At 31.9% G+C, this 13,842-nt stretch overlaps 1 protein-coding gene across 2 annotated transcripts; it reads left to right on the forward strand.

Moving 5' to 3' along the window:
- The first annotated feature begins 6,948 nt into the window (after positions 1 to 6,948).
- LOC126724496 (uncharacterized) lies at positions 6,949 to 13,297 on the forward strand. 2 transcript variants are annotated; one of them, XM_050429010.1, is made up of 6 exons: positions 6,949 to 7,012; positions 11,788 to 11,917; positions 12,002 to 12,171; positions 12,264 to 12,549; positions 12,723 to 12,883; positions 13,041 to 13,297. In XM_050429010.1, the coding sequence occupies exons 1-6, from the start codon at positions 6,952 to 6,954 to the stop codon at positions 13,190 to 13,192; spliced, it is 960 nt and encodes a 319-aa protein (XP_050284967.1). In that variant the 5' UTR covers positions 6,949 to 6,951; the 3' UTR covers positions 13,193 to 13,297. The 2 variants fall into 2 exon arrangements, with proteins under 2 accessions (XP_050284967.1, XP_050284968.1); XM_050429011.1 differs by having other exon boundaries at positions 12,005 to 12,171.
- The last annotated feature ends 545 nt before the right edge of the window (positions 13,298 to 13,842 follow it).

Below are 13,842 nucleotides of genomic sequence, written 5' to 3' on the forward strand. Positions count from 1 at the left end.
CAAAAGAAAAAATTGAGATCAAAGAACCCTAGAAAAATTGTGGAAAATCTTAGAGCTTTAGCTCTAATACCATATTAGAAATTTGGTAAAACTGAATAACTGGATTAATTAACAAAACAAAACAATAGCTTATATATAAGCTGTACAAGAAGGAAAATTGAAAAACTAACCTCCTAAACTAACTAACTAACACACGTGTTTAACCATGAACATTAACTAGCTATCACACGTTCTCATTACTAACAGAAAACTAATACAACAATTAAGCTAAAAGTCATTTATTCTACATTAATTATAACTACAGTCGTTTTGCTCTCCTTCCATTCTACAGCTGTCTTTGTACACTTCTTTCGATTCTATTTGTTCTTGCTTCTTCTTCTTATCTTCATTTTGATATTATCCTCCCTCCTTGTAAGAAATGATTTTTATTGACTTATAAAAAATTATTCTTACCTTTGAAGGGAGTCCATTTGAAAAAAAATAAAAAATAAAAAATCCTAAATGTTATGGGTTTTCTATATAAAATAAAGAGTTGTTCTACGGTATCCCATATTTTTTTTAGTGAGTATGGTACCCACGCAAATCTTGACAGTCAATTTTAATGGTTTTAATCTTGACCATATATTTTAGTTTAGTGGAATACCAATTACTGGTAGTCCAAGTTACCTATTAAAAAAAAAAAAAAAACAAACAACGTACTAGAACTTCTTTCTCTCTCGTGTTCTCAACTCTGGGGGGCAAAGTAGCGAACCCTTACAAGACTAGCTTAAAGGGGATTGTTTTGGTTCCTACTCCTTCTGAGGAATTGTTTTTTTCTTTCTTTTTTATCCTTTTTGCATCCCGATTTATACACAAGTTAATATGAAACACTAATTTCAAATTATCAATGTTGTCTGCATATCAAGCCTTGAAATTTTGGAGTGCTTTGTTGCAGTTTCTAGTCCTTCTCATCAAAAAGAGTGATACGAGTGTTAAGTACAAGAGATTACTTAATCTTACTCATTACAAACACGAGTCATAAATTTCACTTGCTTAGTTGTGCATAGAGATGCTCATCTAAGCTACAAAAGATACAAAATTTAAAAAACTTTGTTTCAATGGCCATATAAGGTACACAAGTACCAATGTACACAAAACACACACTGTTTTTGTATTTTTCTAGTTTTTCAATTTGTTTTTAATGAAAAACAAAATAAGGCAAAATTGAAAACAAACAAACAAAAACATGTTAAACAAAGCAAAGTATAAAACTAGACTAACTCAACAACAAGAAAGTAAAACAGACAAGTAATGCAAAATCAAAAACAAGAAGGGGAGAGAGAGAAAAAGTGACTAAATCACTTGGAGCCTTTTTCCTTCTATACCTTGAAAGAACAGTTTAGCAAAACCCTTGATCCGACGGTGATGGGGAAGAATTGAAACCATTTAAGTTCGAAAGGAACATGAGGGCTTTGAGTAGATCTCTAAGAGGAGTTAAAGAGGATGGAAACTGATTCTGTTTTCCCGATGAGATCATACTGTTGCTCTGTTGAGTGGCTAACCACTTGTAGTAATTAGGTCGACTATGTCCAGTTGCTTCACAGTGATGATAGAGATGTTGCTTCTTCTGTTTAAGCTTTTGAGTGTTTCCTTTCTTAGCCCTAGGGTTTTTAGTCTCTTTCTTATCTTACTTAGGGGATGCTCCTAAGATAGATTTACCCTTGTTTATGTTCTCACTAGCTAACACATTTTTCACATCATTGTTTTCAAATTCAACATTATTAGTAGAAGAAACAAAAATAGTAGTACTAGTAGAAGCAATACTAGGAGAAGAGAAATCATACCTTAAACCGATTCGATCAAAAGTAGATTTCTAAAGACTGAGCATGTCATCAAGCTTTGCACTTGAAGTCCTTTCCAACTAAGCTCTGACTTGGAACAACTCTGCCTCAAGTTTCTTGGTCTTCTCAGCCAAGAAGTTGTTCTCAAATCGTAGTGCTTCAATAGTCTGATTGGCTTCATAAAACTTTATGGAAAGCTCTTCTCGATCAAGTTCCAAATCACTCAACTTCTTGGTGGCCAGCCTATATAGTTTCATAGGCTGTATGGATATCATCTTGATCATCCGTTTTCTCAAACTTAAAATCCACCAAGTCCTCTTCATCATCCACATCTTCAACAATCCCCTCAGTAGGATTTACAGTGGCAGTGAAGGCATTTAGGATTCCATCATCCTCATTATCAGAATCATCTTCAGGCTCTGTGTCGCTAAAAGTAGCAACAAGTGCCTTGCTCTTCCCAATGGTCTTGAGATACGTAGGGCACTCTTGTTTCATGTGATCGAATCCTTGACACCCAAAGCATTTTGGTCCTGAGGGAACAGTGTACTGACCGTCATCCTTAACATCCTTCTTTCCTTTGTCTAGGTTCTTGAACCAAGACGAATTGGACTGCTTGCGGTCTTTATCAAATCCTTTAGCATTGGCATTTTTCATAAACTTTTTGAATTGCCTGGTGATATAGGATTTCATCTTAGAATCTTCATTGTCTGAAGACTCATCAGTGTCAATGCTCTTGGCCTTTAATGCCATGCTCTTTCCCTTATTAGATTTCCCTATCCTTGTCAAACCCAACTTATAGGTTTGCAGATTGCCAACCAACTCTGTCAAAGGAATTTTATCAATATCCTTTGATTCCTTAATTACGGTGATCTTGGCATGAAATCTCTCAGGTAGAGATCTAAGCACCTTTCTAACAATCTTGGGTTCGGGAATGGTTTCCCCAGATTAAAGGCTGAGTTCACTATGTCCTTGAGCTTGGCATAAAACTCATCAAATGACTCATCCTCCTCCATCTTAATCTCTTCTAAGCTCGTGGTAAGCCTCTGAAGCATTGAATCCTTAACAGTCTTGGTTCCTGCATAGGTTGTTTGGAGGATGGTCCATGCTTCCTTCGCAGTTTCAGTAGAGGATATCTTCTTGAACTCCTCATTTGTGACCGCATTAAATAAAACATTCAATGCCTTGCTGTTGAAGTTTGCCGCCTTGATCTTAGTATCATTCCAATCGACTGACGCTTCCTTTAGCTTGGTTCAACCTATTTTCACAACTTACCACACTTTCTCATCTAAAGACTACAAGAAACCTCTTTTGCGTACTTTCTAATAAGCATAGTTAGTGCCATCAAATAAAGGAGGTATAATAAGAAACTGTCATCTATCCATGATAAACAAGGGTCAATGGATCACACAACAAAGATCAACCCTAATTAGAGTGTGCCTGCTCTAATACCACTTAATAGGCCAAGAATATATTGACCCCTTGTGATGAATTAACCAATTATTTAGCCAAGTTAATTAATTAATTCAATTAGCATGCAATAAGCGTGGTAGCACAAACAAATCACCAAGTAAGCTAAAATGCACCGAAAAAAAATTGATACAGTGATTTGTTTATAAATGGGGAAAATCTATATAACAAAAACCCCATAGGGTGATTTTCAGGTCACCACTCCCAAGAATTCACTATTATCACAACAAGCGGTTACAAGTAAAGGAATCTTAGTACCTTATACTAACCTACAGTTGAAACCTTATCCTAATACCCAATTGGACTTGTTTTGTAGTGACAATCTCTCCTTTCAATGCATAGCTCCCAGTACGTGACTAACCAATTCGATGTGTGGATCTCAGTACGCGGCTTACACACCAACGTGAGAAAGATGTTAGCTGCAAAGTTCTTCAGTTCATCCACACGATGAAGATCACGAAGCTCCTTGGTTATAAAACCCTATAGTGTACAAACACAACAACTTCTTGAATAGAAAGATAAACTAGGGTATATGTCTCCGGTTCACAATATGCTTTTGAAAAACTTTTGCACTGAGGAGTATCAGCTGTGACAGCCCTTAAAATAATCCTTATATATGTTTAGGGTTATGAAAAAAGAAAGCCCAAACATCTATATATGGATTGGATGAAAATCATAACTGAAAATCTGATTTTCTTAAACCTCGATAGATACCCTATCTATTGAGCAACTGTCGAGCATTGGGCCTAAATAGCCTTGTAAACCTCGATAAATACTAACTGTCGAGTTTTAAAATCTAGCACTTGATTTTTGGACTCACTTGATTCTTGGACTCACTTGATTCTTGGACAGATTTGTATAACTTTAACACTTGAACTTGAAACCTTGTTCCTTGAAGTATTAAACATATCCTAGATCTACCTAATTATAAGTAAAGTGCGTTTTGTCAAAGGATTAACCAATTCTATATTGACATATATTCCTAACATAATTCACATATGTCCTAACATTAAGTATGCTTTTAATAAGGTTAAGACATAAGACATAATGAAGTGAAGCCAACCTTAGGGTTGGGCAGTTTTGGGTGCCTAATACTTTCCCAAGATCATACCTTAACTCCGAACCCATATCTCTAGTAGTAAGATCAAAAGGTCCTTCATCAAGAGGACACTATATATATGGTTCCTAAATCATTGCAAAAACTAAGTGGCAACTCCCATTGTGTCCACAAACTTCTCATCATAATTTTTCTTCTCTTTGGCATGCAAGATTAGGCCATCCTTCTGATCCTAAACTTCATGCTTTGAGTCATGTTCATCATTTTTTACACTTTTCTTGTAATAAAAATTGTAATGTCTATCCTATGGCAGAACAAAAAAGATTGCCCTTTCCTTTCAATAATAAAATTAGTGATTGTGCTTTTGATTTAGTTCATATGGATGTATGGGGACCTTACTCTACTCTTACTTTAGATGGCTTCAAATATTTTTTTTACTGTGGTTGATGATGCATGCAACCAAAGCTACATGGATATTTTTAATGAAGTTCAAGTCTGAAGTTAAGCAATTAATTCTCTCTTTTTATACCATGGTACATACTCAATTTGAGCTAAGAATCAAAGCTATAAGAACTAATAATGGTATGAAATTTCATATGCCAAAGTTCTTTAATGTTGATGGCATAATCCATCAACATACTTATGTTTATACTCCATAACAAAACTCTATTGTGGAGAGAAAACACCAACACTTACTTTCCATAGCTAGAGCCTTACAAATACAATCTCACCTTCCAATCCAGTTTTGGGGTGATTGTGTTCTAAATGCATCTTATCTGATCAGTAAACTACCTTCACCCTTGTTGAATGATAAAACCCCTTTTGAACTTCTTTTTCACAAACCTCCAGATTATGGTCATCTTAAGGTCTTTAGTTGTCTTTGTTTTGCCTCCACTACTGCTCAAACTAGAAAAAAGCAGTTTGATCTTCAATCCCACACTGTTTCATTTCCAGGGATGTTGTGTTTCATGAAACTGTTTTTCCTTTTGGGTCCATTGCTACTGCTTCTACTCTATTTGATTCTACTGTTTCTCTTCCTTTGCATTTCAATTAAGAGCAGAAAAAGACTAAATCATTGCTCAAGAAAAACATAAATAAATCATAATAAATTTGAACTAAATTGATAACGAACTATTTGTAGATAAATTTTATATTAATTTTTTGATTCAAACAGTAAACACTAAAAATTATCAAAAGCTTTAGAAACATATTTGAAAACATGTTAAGAGAAAAATAACTTGTAAAAATCACACCTAGATGTCATAAGTTATGAAGTGTCAACAGTTTCTATTCAGTTTAGTCCGAAGGAATTTTTACTAATTGAGAGAGAGAGAGAGAGAGAGAGAGAGAGAGGGATGAACCTGGTGCCACTGGAAGAGAGAGGCGCCACTAGAAGGAAGGAGAAGGTGTCGTCCTCACGTTAGGGATTTTGGATTTTAGGGAGATAGTGTTTTAGATGGGTCTACCCCTATCTAACAAAATAAGTAAATTTTTTTATCAAATTAAGAAGATTTGATTTCGGTTTTCTAAAAAAAATTGACGTGTTGTCTCAAAAAAAAAAAAATGATGTGTTAGTCTAGGTGGCACTGTGGCAGTTGATGTGACAATTTAAAAAAAAAAAATTTATTTAGGCTATTTGACATGTCAGACTTTTCCATCCAAGAGATAACGGCAGTGACTAAATTGACACAACACTGAAAGGTTAGGTACCAAATTGACACAATTAAAATGTTTGGAACCAAATTGAAATATGATGTAAAGATTAAGGACTAAATTGAAATATGGTGTAAAGAATAGGGACCAAATATATAATTTACCATTTTGTTAATTAATCCAATTATTCATTTTTACCAAATTTCTGATAGACAAACCTATACATAAAACATGACAACATGAAAGCATATGAATTTGTTCTCTGAACTGTAACGAAGTTTCTTCTCATCATAATTTTGTTTTTGTGAACCCCAAAAGAAACTGTATTCCTTTGATTCGACTCCTATCCCTCTAGTCAAAATAATCATTGGTCCTTCTATCTTGCATATGGATCCCTTCTTTATTCTTTCCTTTCAACAAATCATGCGTACGGTTCCGTGTGCAAAGTTTCATGATGCATAAAGTGCTATGGTTTTTCTAAAAAAAAAAAAAAAAAAGTGCTATGGTATTGTTGAAGTTTCATAAACTTCAATGAGGCTTCGTCTTATTCTTTCCTTTCAACAAATGATACACATGTTTTTAACAAATGATACATATGGTTCCGTGTGCGAAGTTTTATGATGCGTAAATGGCTATAGACTATAGTATTGTTGAAGATCCATCTATTCAATGAGATTTTGTCTTATCATAATTTTTAAGCGAATCGCGAAAGAAAATACCTTCATTTAATTCTCCTCTTTCTCTCCAATCAAAATAGGCATCAATCCTTTGTGTATCTTGTGCATCCTGATCCCTTGATCCCTTAATTATTCTTTCCTTCCAACAAATCACATGTACAGATTTCCATGATGCGTAAAGTGCTATAGTAATGTTGTGGAGAACCCATGACCATTGATTTCTCTCTATAAATAATGCCAATTACCATTATTTTTTCAAGAAACTAATTCCAAAGACATGGCTGACAGTAGCAACGAGTCCAGCGGTGCTCCTGTCAACAACCCAAACAAGGCACCCGGTATGTTTTCCTCCTAGATATTTTTATAAAAGTACATCATTATTGTGATTTATTTTTTGCCTACTTTAAGTTGGAACTCTTTGATGGTGGCATATACTTTAAATGTATGAAGAGAACTCCAAACTTCCGAAACTCCAATCCGTGGGAGTTTTTTTTTTTTTTTTTTTTTTAAAAAATTTACCATCTACTCTTTCTAAAGATTTAGGTTCTAAAAAAACGATCTTTAATAGTTAGATAGACACCAAGCTGGTCTCCAAAAAAAAGAAAAAAAAAAGATGACACCAAGCTTACTAATGTAAATTTATGTTAGTATGTAACTATACCGATTCTTTTATTGCTTATTGCACAAATTTTATGAAGGAGAATAAATTATTGTATAAAATATTTAAGGTTCTATTAATTTTTTTTTTATTTTAGTTTTGAAAGATAATAGTAATAATAATGTTCTTTTTTCCCATTTTGTTTAAACCTTATCTTCATCCTAGAAAAATTAATATATCAATAAAAAAAAAAAAAATACATCAAAGAAATTCACCAAGTAAAAAGAAGAAAAGAAAATAGATTATAATTGGAGAGAAGGAAATAAAATAGATTATATACATGAGTTGTTCAATTTCCCAACTACTCTTTCAAAAGATTTAAGTATTAAAATAACGATGATTTCTTGAATCCGTTCGAGCTGGCGAGATATTGAAGTGAGCATAACAAATGAAAAGAATATGATCATATTATGAGGATTATAGGTTTTTTTGGTGTGTGTCGGTCTTCCAATCCCTATTATAGATTATTACTTATTTTCAGGGAAATTAATGGAGGGCTTATCTCGATCATCTAAAACAATAAACACTTGGCAAATATACAAATTACATCTTTTGACTTTGATGAGTTGTCATTTTTGTCTCATAATATATATGAGATGGGTTCAAGTTACACCTGGTGTAACTCTAAAAGAGTTACACATTTTCTAAACCATTAGATTTAAGTAGATCCAATGGTCAAAAAATAAACTCATTAATGCTAATATTCTGATTAGGATTTCATTAATTATCCCTTATTTATTGCATTCTATACCTATCTCTAAACCTTAAAAAAAAAAAAAAAAAAAAAAAAAAACTTGGTACTGTTGTAGAATCTAGAATGCAGACCAGGAAACACAACATTTTGGAGTACGTGAAGCTTCAAATTGTGAGTAACTACTGGTTACATTCCAAGTCTCTACCATAAACCAGAAAAGTATATGTCATAAAGAAAGCAAAGCATATATCATCAAACCATATAATCTAATCTCTAAGTTCTTGGCAACTTCATAATATTAGTTCCCAAAGAAAACAATATTCATATTAATTCTTCAACCAACATACTTGAAATCTATGTATTTCTAGTGAGAAAATAAAATAAAAAAATATTGTATAATTATAAAAAATGATATATGCATAATGAGTGACATATATAGGACATGTTTTTTGCGTTTGTGGCAAGTTTAGGGTTAGGATAATTTGTGAATTTTATTTTTTGGTTTAACTCTTTATAAACAAGTATAAAAATATAAAAATAAAAGAAGAAGAAGAAGACGGTTTTAATTGATTAAGCTACTTGATATAGTTTGTTTTACCGAATTTGTTAAAAACTTCCCAAATTGAAGACTACTCCTTATAATTTTTTTTTTTTTTTTTTGAGAAAAGTCAGTGCTCAGCAGTAATTTCAATCACCAAGTAATCTTAGATTCATGGTAGAACTGTTGTAGTCGAACCATGCGTGTGGTTCCCAACTTTTAAAGGATTGTATAATGAATTATTGCAGCACCAAGGTGGCCTTTTTTCTGCATCTTGCATGTGCCAATGGACTATTAGCATACTTATTATTTTGGTATTTCATATATATATATATATATATATATATATATTATTTTGGACTTTTTTTTTTTTTTTTGGAGAAACGGTGGAAAAAAAAAATTATAGAAAGACATATATTTTTTTGTGTTTTTTTTAAGTTTACAGATATGTATGGAATGCAATAAATAAGGGATAATTAATGAGATCCTAATCAGAATATTAGCATTAATGAGTGTCTTTTTTGACCGTTAGATCTACATAAATCCAATGGTTTAAAAAATGTGTAACTCTAAAGAGTTACACCAGGTGTAACTTGAACCTATCTCAATATATATACATATATATATATATATATATATATATTTATTTATTGGAGAGAGAGTTCATCTCATGAGTTTTTTTTTTGGTAATTTTCATATCTAAAGTTCACATCTGTTACTAATATTAATCCTTCTACCTTTAATTAAAATTTGTGCCAACTAATTGAGTTATAATAATTATTTTGGTTTATTTGAATTGTAATACATGTGTTTTGGTACATATGTGCACTACTTTGTGAATTAGGAAAGAAATTTCATTAAAAAAAAAAAAAATTGTTTGTTTGCTTAGGCCCCTTAAAACAGAGATTTTTTTATCTAATTAATTAACCAAGTTGATAGTTAGGTTTATTATTTAGATCTAGGTTAAACAAAATTAAAGCATATCATGCAATGTGGAAAAATAAATAATGCAACGATACGATTACCCAGAAAAACTAATAAAACCAACAATTTCAAGGTAAAAAACCTAGGAATGATTTAACTTGACCTATCCTAAAAGAAAACAAATCCACTAATAGATAATTGAAGTTTTTATAATAAGATTTAACCCTAAATCTATTGCTACCTCTAGTAGTAACTTACTAAAACGTCCACGTTCAAACTCTGAATCCATGGACTCTTCTATCTTAGATTTACAGCACACAAGCTCCCACGCTTATGACTTTAAGATCTCACTCAAAGATTTTAGATCACCACTTGTTAATTTTGCAGCAATAACTAGATTCCGCCAGTACTTGATTGTAGATCTTGTTTTGGTAGATACTTGTAGAGTTAGAAGGCACAGAACCTCTAGATCTCACAGGAATAACTCAAAGGTCTTCCAAGAGTCTTCAAAACTTAATTAGCATTTTCCTTTTGTACTTAGGAATGTTGGACTGAAACCCTAACTGTTTTCGCGGGCTTGGGCCTAATTTAAAATTCTACAAAATCTATTTTTATGCGATTTTCGATTGGTTGAGCTTGTCCTTTGATTGATCAAGCTTCATTGAAATTTAATGCTTTTTCTTGTAGCTTGAATGTTCTTAAGACTTGACTTAAATCACCTAATTGAGCAATGACTAACACCTATTCTAGACATATTTTTGTTCTCAAATGTTTTCAAAAACCACATTCTCTTCAACTAAATCAATTATTTATCAAGATTCAAAAATTTTCTCCTCAAAAATTTCAACTCAAACCCTAAAAGGAACATTAAACATTTCAAAAAGCATAATCTTAGATGACCACATTAATTAGCACACAATCACATGTATAGTGTTTAACAAAGATTTGCATGTGGTGTGTGCAACTAGTAAGTGTATAAGATATATAAAAGGTGATACGTAAATAGTAATTAAACAAATTTCCTACAACTTCAGTCACATTAGTTTGAAAGTGACTATCACCTAAAGAATTACATCATATAACTCCCACATCTCTTAGAAAACACGTTTGCAATCATGTAAAAGCATTTTGTTTTTATTTTTGCTTGTCTTTTTCTTTTGATTTTCTTATTCTTTTTGAAATCAACACCTTGTTTAATCTTACTATGCAAGTGCTACACCTTACCGAGTATGGCTTTTATGATTTGCACACTGTTCATGATTGGCGAGTAACAGTATTGAGATGGTTATTTATGTCTTTTTTCTAGGATTTTTTAGTCTTTGCAATCAAAAGAATGTGACATAAAAATTAAGAGCATATGTTTAAAAACCATAAACAACTCACACTATTAAGTATTACATAGCATAAACTAGCAAAGTGAAGGAAAATAGCTCATCAAAGCTAAACTAGGTACAAGTCATGAAATGTAAATTTCATTGGCCAACCTTAATTACACACTTGGTAATGTTTAATACATTTTTTTTTGTTTTCTATTTTATTTTATTATATATATATATATATATATATATATATATATATAAACCTAGAATGAAATGCATGAATGCAGTACAAAAGAACTCACAGGTTTTATCAGTTTTGAATTATGGTATTTGTTAGTGCTGTATATGTGATAAATTTAAGTATAATCTAAGCTGTGGAAGTTAAATGGGTTTATTACTTGATAATTGTTCGTTTTGAAATTAATAAATGTTGTCCACACCACGCCAAGCTGTATTAGACATTGAAACTTAAAAATTATGATTCTATCCACGTACTATAAATAAGTTACAGTATTTTGAAACTTGGTTTTTTTTTTTTTTTTTTTGGTTGATAAAATGGGTTTATTAAGTTGTTCATTTTGAAATTAATAAACGTTGTCCACTGCATGCCAAGCAGTATTAGTCATTGAAACTTAAAATTTATGATTCTATCCACATACTTTAATTAAGTTACTGTAATTTCAAGTTATAATTGAAAACCATTAAAAAAGAAATGAAATAAGAGTTCGAATATGTAACAGGCCGAATATATGCAGTTGTTAATGCATGATTCCAAAGAAATTTTTGCTTATTAATTTTTTTATTTTTTCATTGTTTTGTTTTCAATTAATGTTTCTTTCAATAATCGTTGTCTCATCTATGAGCCTTGTTGTTAGACAATGTGATTGGGGTTTATAATGATTTTCAATACTTACCCAATATTTATAATGATTTTCATTACCCAATATTTATAGTTTTCCATATTAAATATTCTATTGCAGCAATTACAAGATCAACAAGGGATTTACCTCCAGCTCATTTTTCACTTAAGATAGAGTCATACTCTTTACTGTCCCAGGCTGTGCTGGAAAAGTTTGAGTCCTGTGTTTTTGAAGCTTGCCGGCATAAATGGTGGACTCTAATGCTCTATCTTCGTAATTGTTTGTTCCATCAAATTACTAGTATTTGCTTAGTCAGTCATCTCTTTTTTTCTAGGAGGTTGTATCTCTATCCAAGAGGAAAGGAGAAAATCATTGGGACTGGTCACATCTCTCTTTACTTGGCAATTGCTGAGACAGAAAAAATTCCTCTCGGTTGGGAGGTTAATGCTAGCTTCAAGTTTTTCTTGTTTGATCAGATTAGGGACATGTACTTGACCATTCAAGGTTTCTACTCTCCCAACAAACATGCATGCTTAATTAATATTATTATTTTTCATGATTTTGTTTGTTATATATCTTCTTTTGGGTACGTGTAGATTCTTATGGGACAATTAGAAGATTCAATGACATTAAGACTGAATGGGGCTATGCCAAAGTTCTTCCCTCTGACACTTTCAATGATCCGTCTCAAGGATACCTTGTCAATGATTGTTGTGTATTTGGCGTAGAGATTTCTGTTTATGAGCGAAGTAACAAACGACAGTGTGTTTCCATGATTAGAGAACCCCCAAACCGTACTATGACTTGGAAGATAGAAAAATTTTCAACACTAGATAAAAGTTTTTACTATTCTCAAGAATTCACTGTTGAAGGTTTAAAATGGTATTTTCTTTTGGGGGAAATAACTCTCACACACCATATACATTTCAGTTAAAAATATGCATGTGTGTAATAACCATTGCTCTTTATTTTTGTATTTTTATTGTTATAAAAAGGAAAGCTATTTTAAACTGGACTTACAAGCTGTTGTTTCCAACTCTTTTTACTGAATCTAGGAAGTTAAAGGTCTATCCTAAAGGAAATACTGATCAAATACCCGAAGCGATATCCATCTACATCACTTTATGCGACTGTTTTCTATCTGAGCACAACATTTATGCAGAATATAAGCTACGAATAAGGAACCAAGTCCAAGGAAATCACATGGAAAGACTAGGTAATTCAAATGTTAAATCATTTTCATTTTAATGATGGGAGAAGAGGGGGCGTCATTTCAACATGCTTGATATAAGTATGGTCCAACTTGGGTTTCCTTTCTTCACTATGTAATTCTTTCCTGTAAACGTAATTTGTTTAATTTTTTTTCTTTACAGGGAAAAGATGGTTTTCCAACTCAGCTACCGCCTGGGGGTATCCACAATTTATGTTTCTGAACGACCTCAATGATGCATTTAAGGGGTTCCTTGTGAATGATACTATAATTGTAGAAGCAGAAATTATTGTTATGTTGTTAAGTAGATCCTAATTAGTAACAGTTCATATCTTGGAACTACATTCGGTTTTAATTTGGGAATATCATTGTTGCAATTTGAGACATTATTATCAATACTAATACAGTTTTAATTCGTTAACATTGCTTTCTAAAAGTCACATATTTTGTCTTTTTTTTACATCCTTGTGCCTAAAGCCCATATGATGCTTAAATTGTACAAGCAGAAATTATAGTATTGTCTTACTTTATGTAGTTTCCCAAGTAACAGTATATACTTATCTTGGAACTACGTTTACTGGTACTGTAGGATATTATTGCTGCAATTTAGACATATTGATTCGTTATTGTAATGTTAGAATCACGTATTATACTATCTGTTCTGAATTATCTCTATAGTTCTACTGTTGTGTAAATTGCACTTGATTTTGAAATGAAAGGGGGACCGGGAGAGATGGAAATTGAGAAATATTTAGAATGCGAGAGAGAATAAAATAAAAGAAAATACTATGGTGTTATCCTAATGATATTTCTAAAATTTTTTGGTTACACCTAATTAGATTATATTTCTCAATTTTGTTTTTATTTTTTATTTTTTACTTTTTCTCCGTTTGAGACTTTCTCAGTCACGTATATATTCAACATTCTTCTTATTTGTTTTATAAAATTCATTATTGAGGTTCACT

Source organism: Quercus robur, chromosome 4 (assembly GCF_932294415.1).
Source record: "Quercus robur chromosome 4, dhQueRobu3.1, whole genome shotgun sequence".
Classification (NCBI taxonomy): domain Eukaryota; kingdom Viridiplantae; phylum Streptophyta; class Magnoliopsida; order Fagales; family Fagaceae; genus Quercus; species Quercus robur.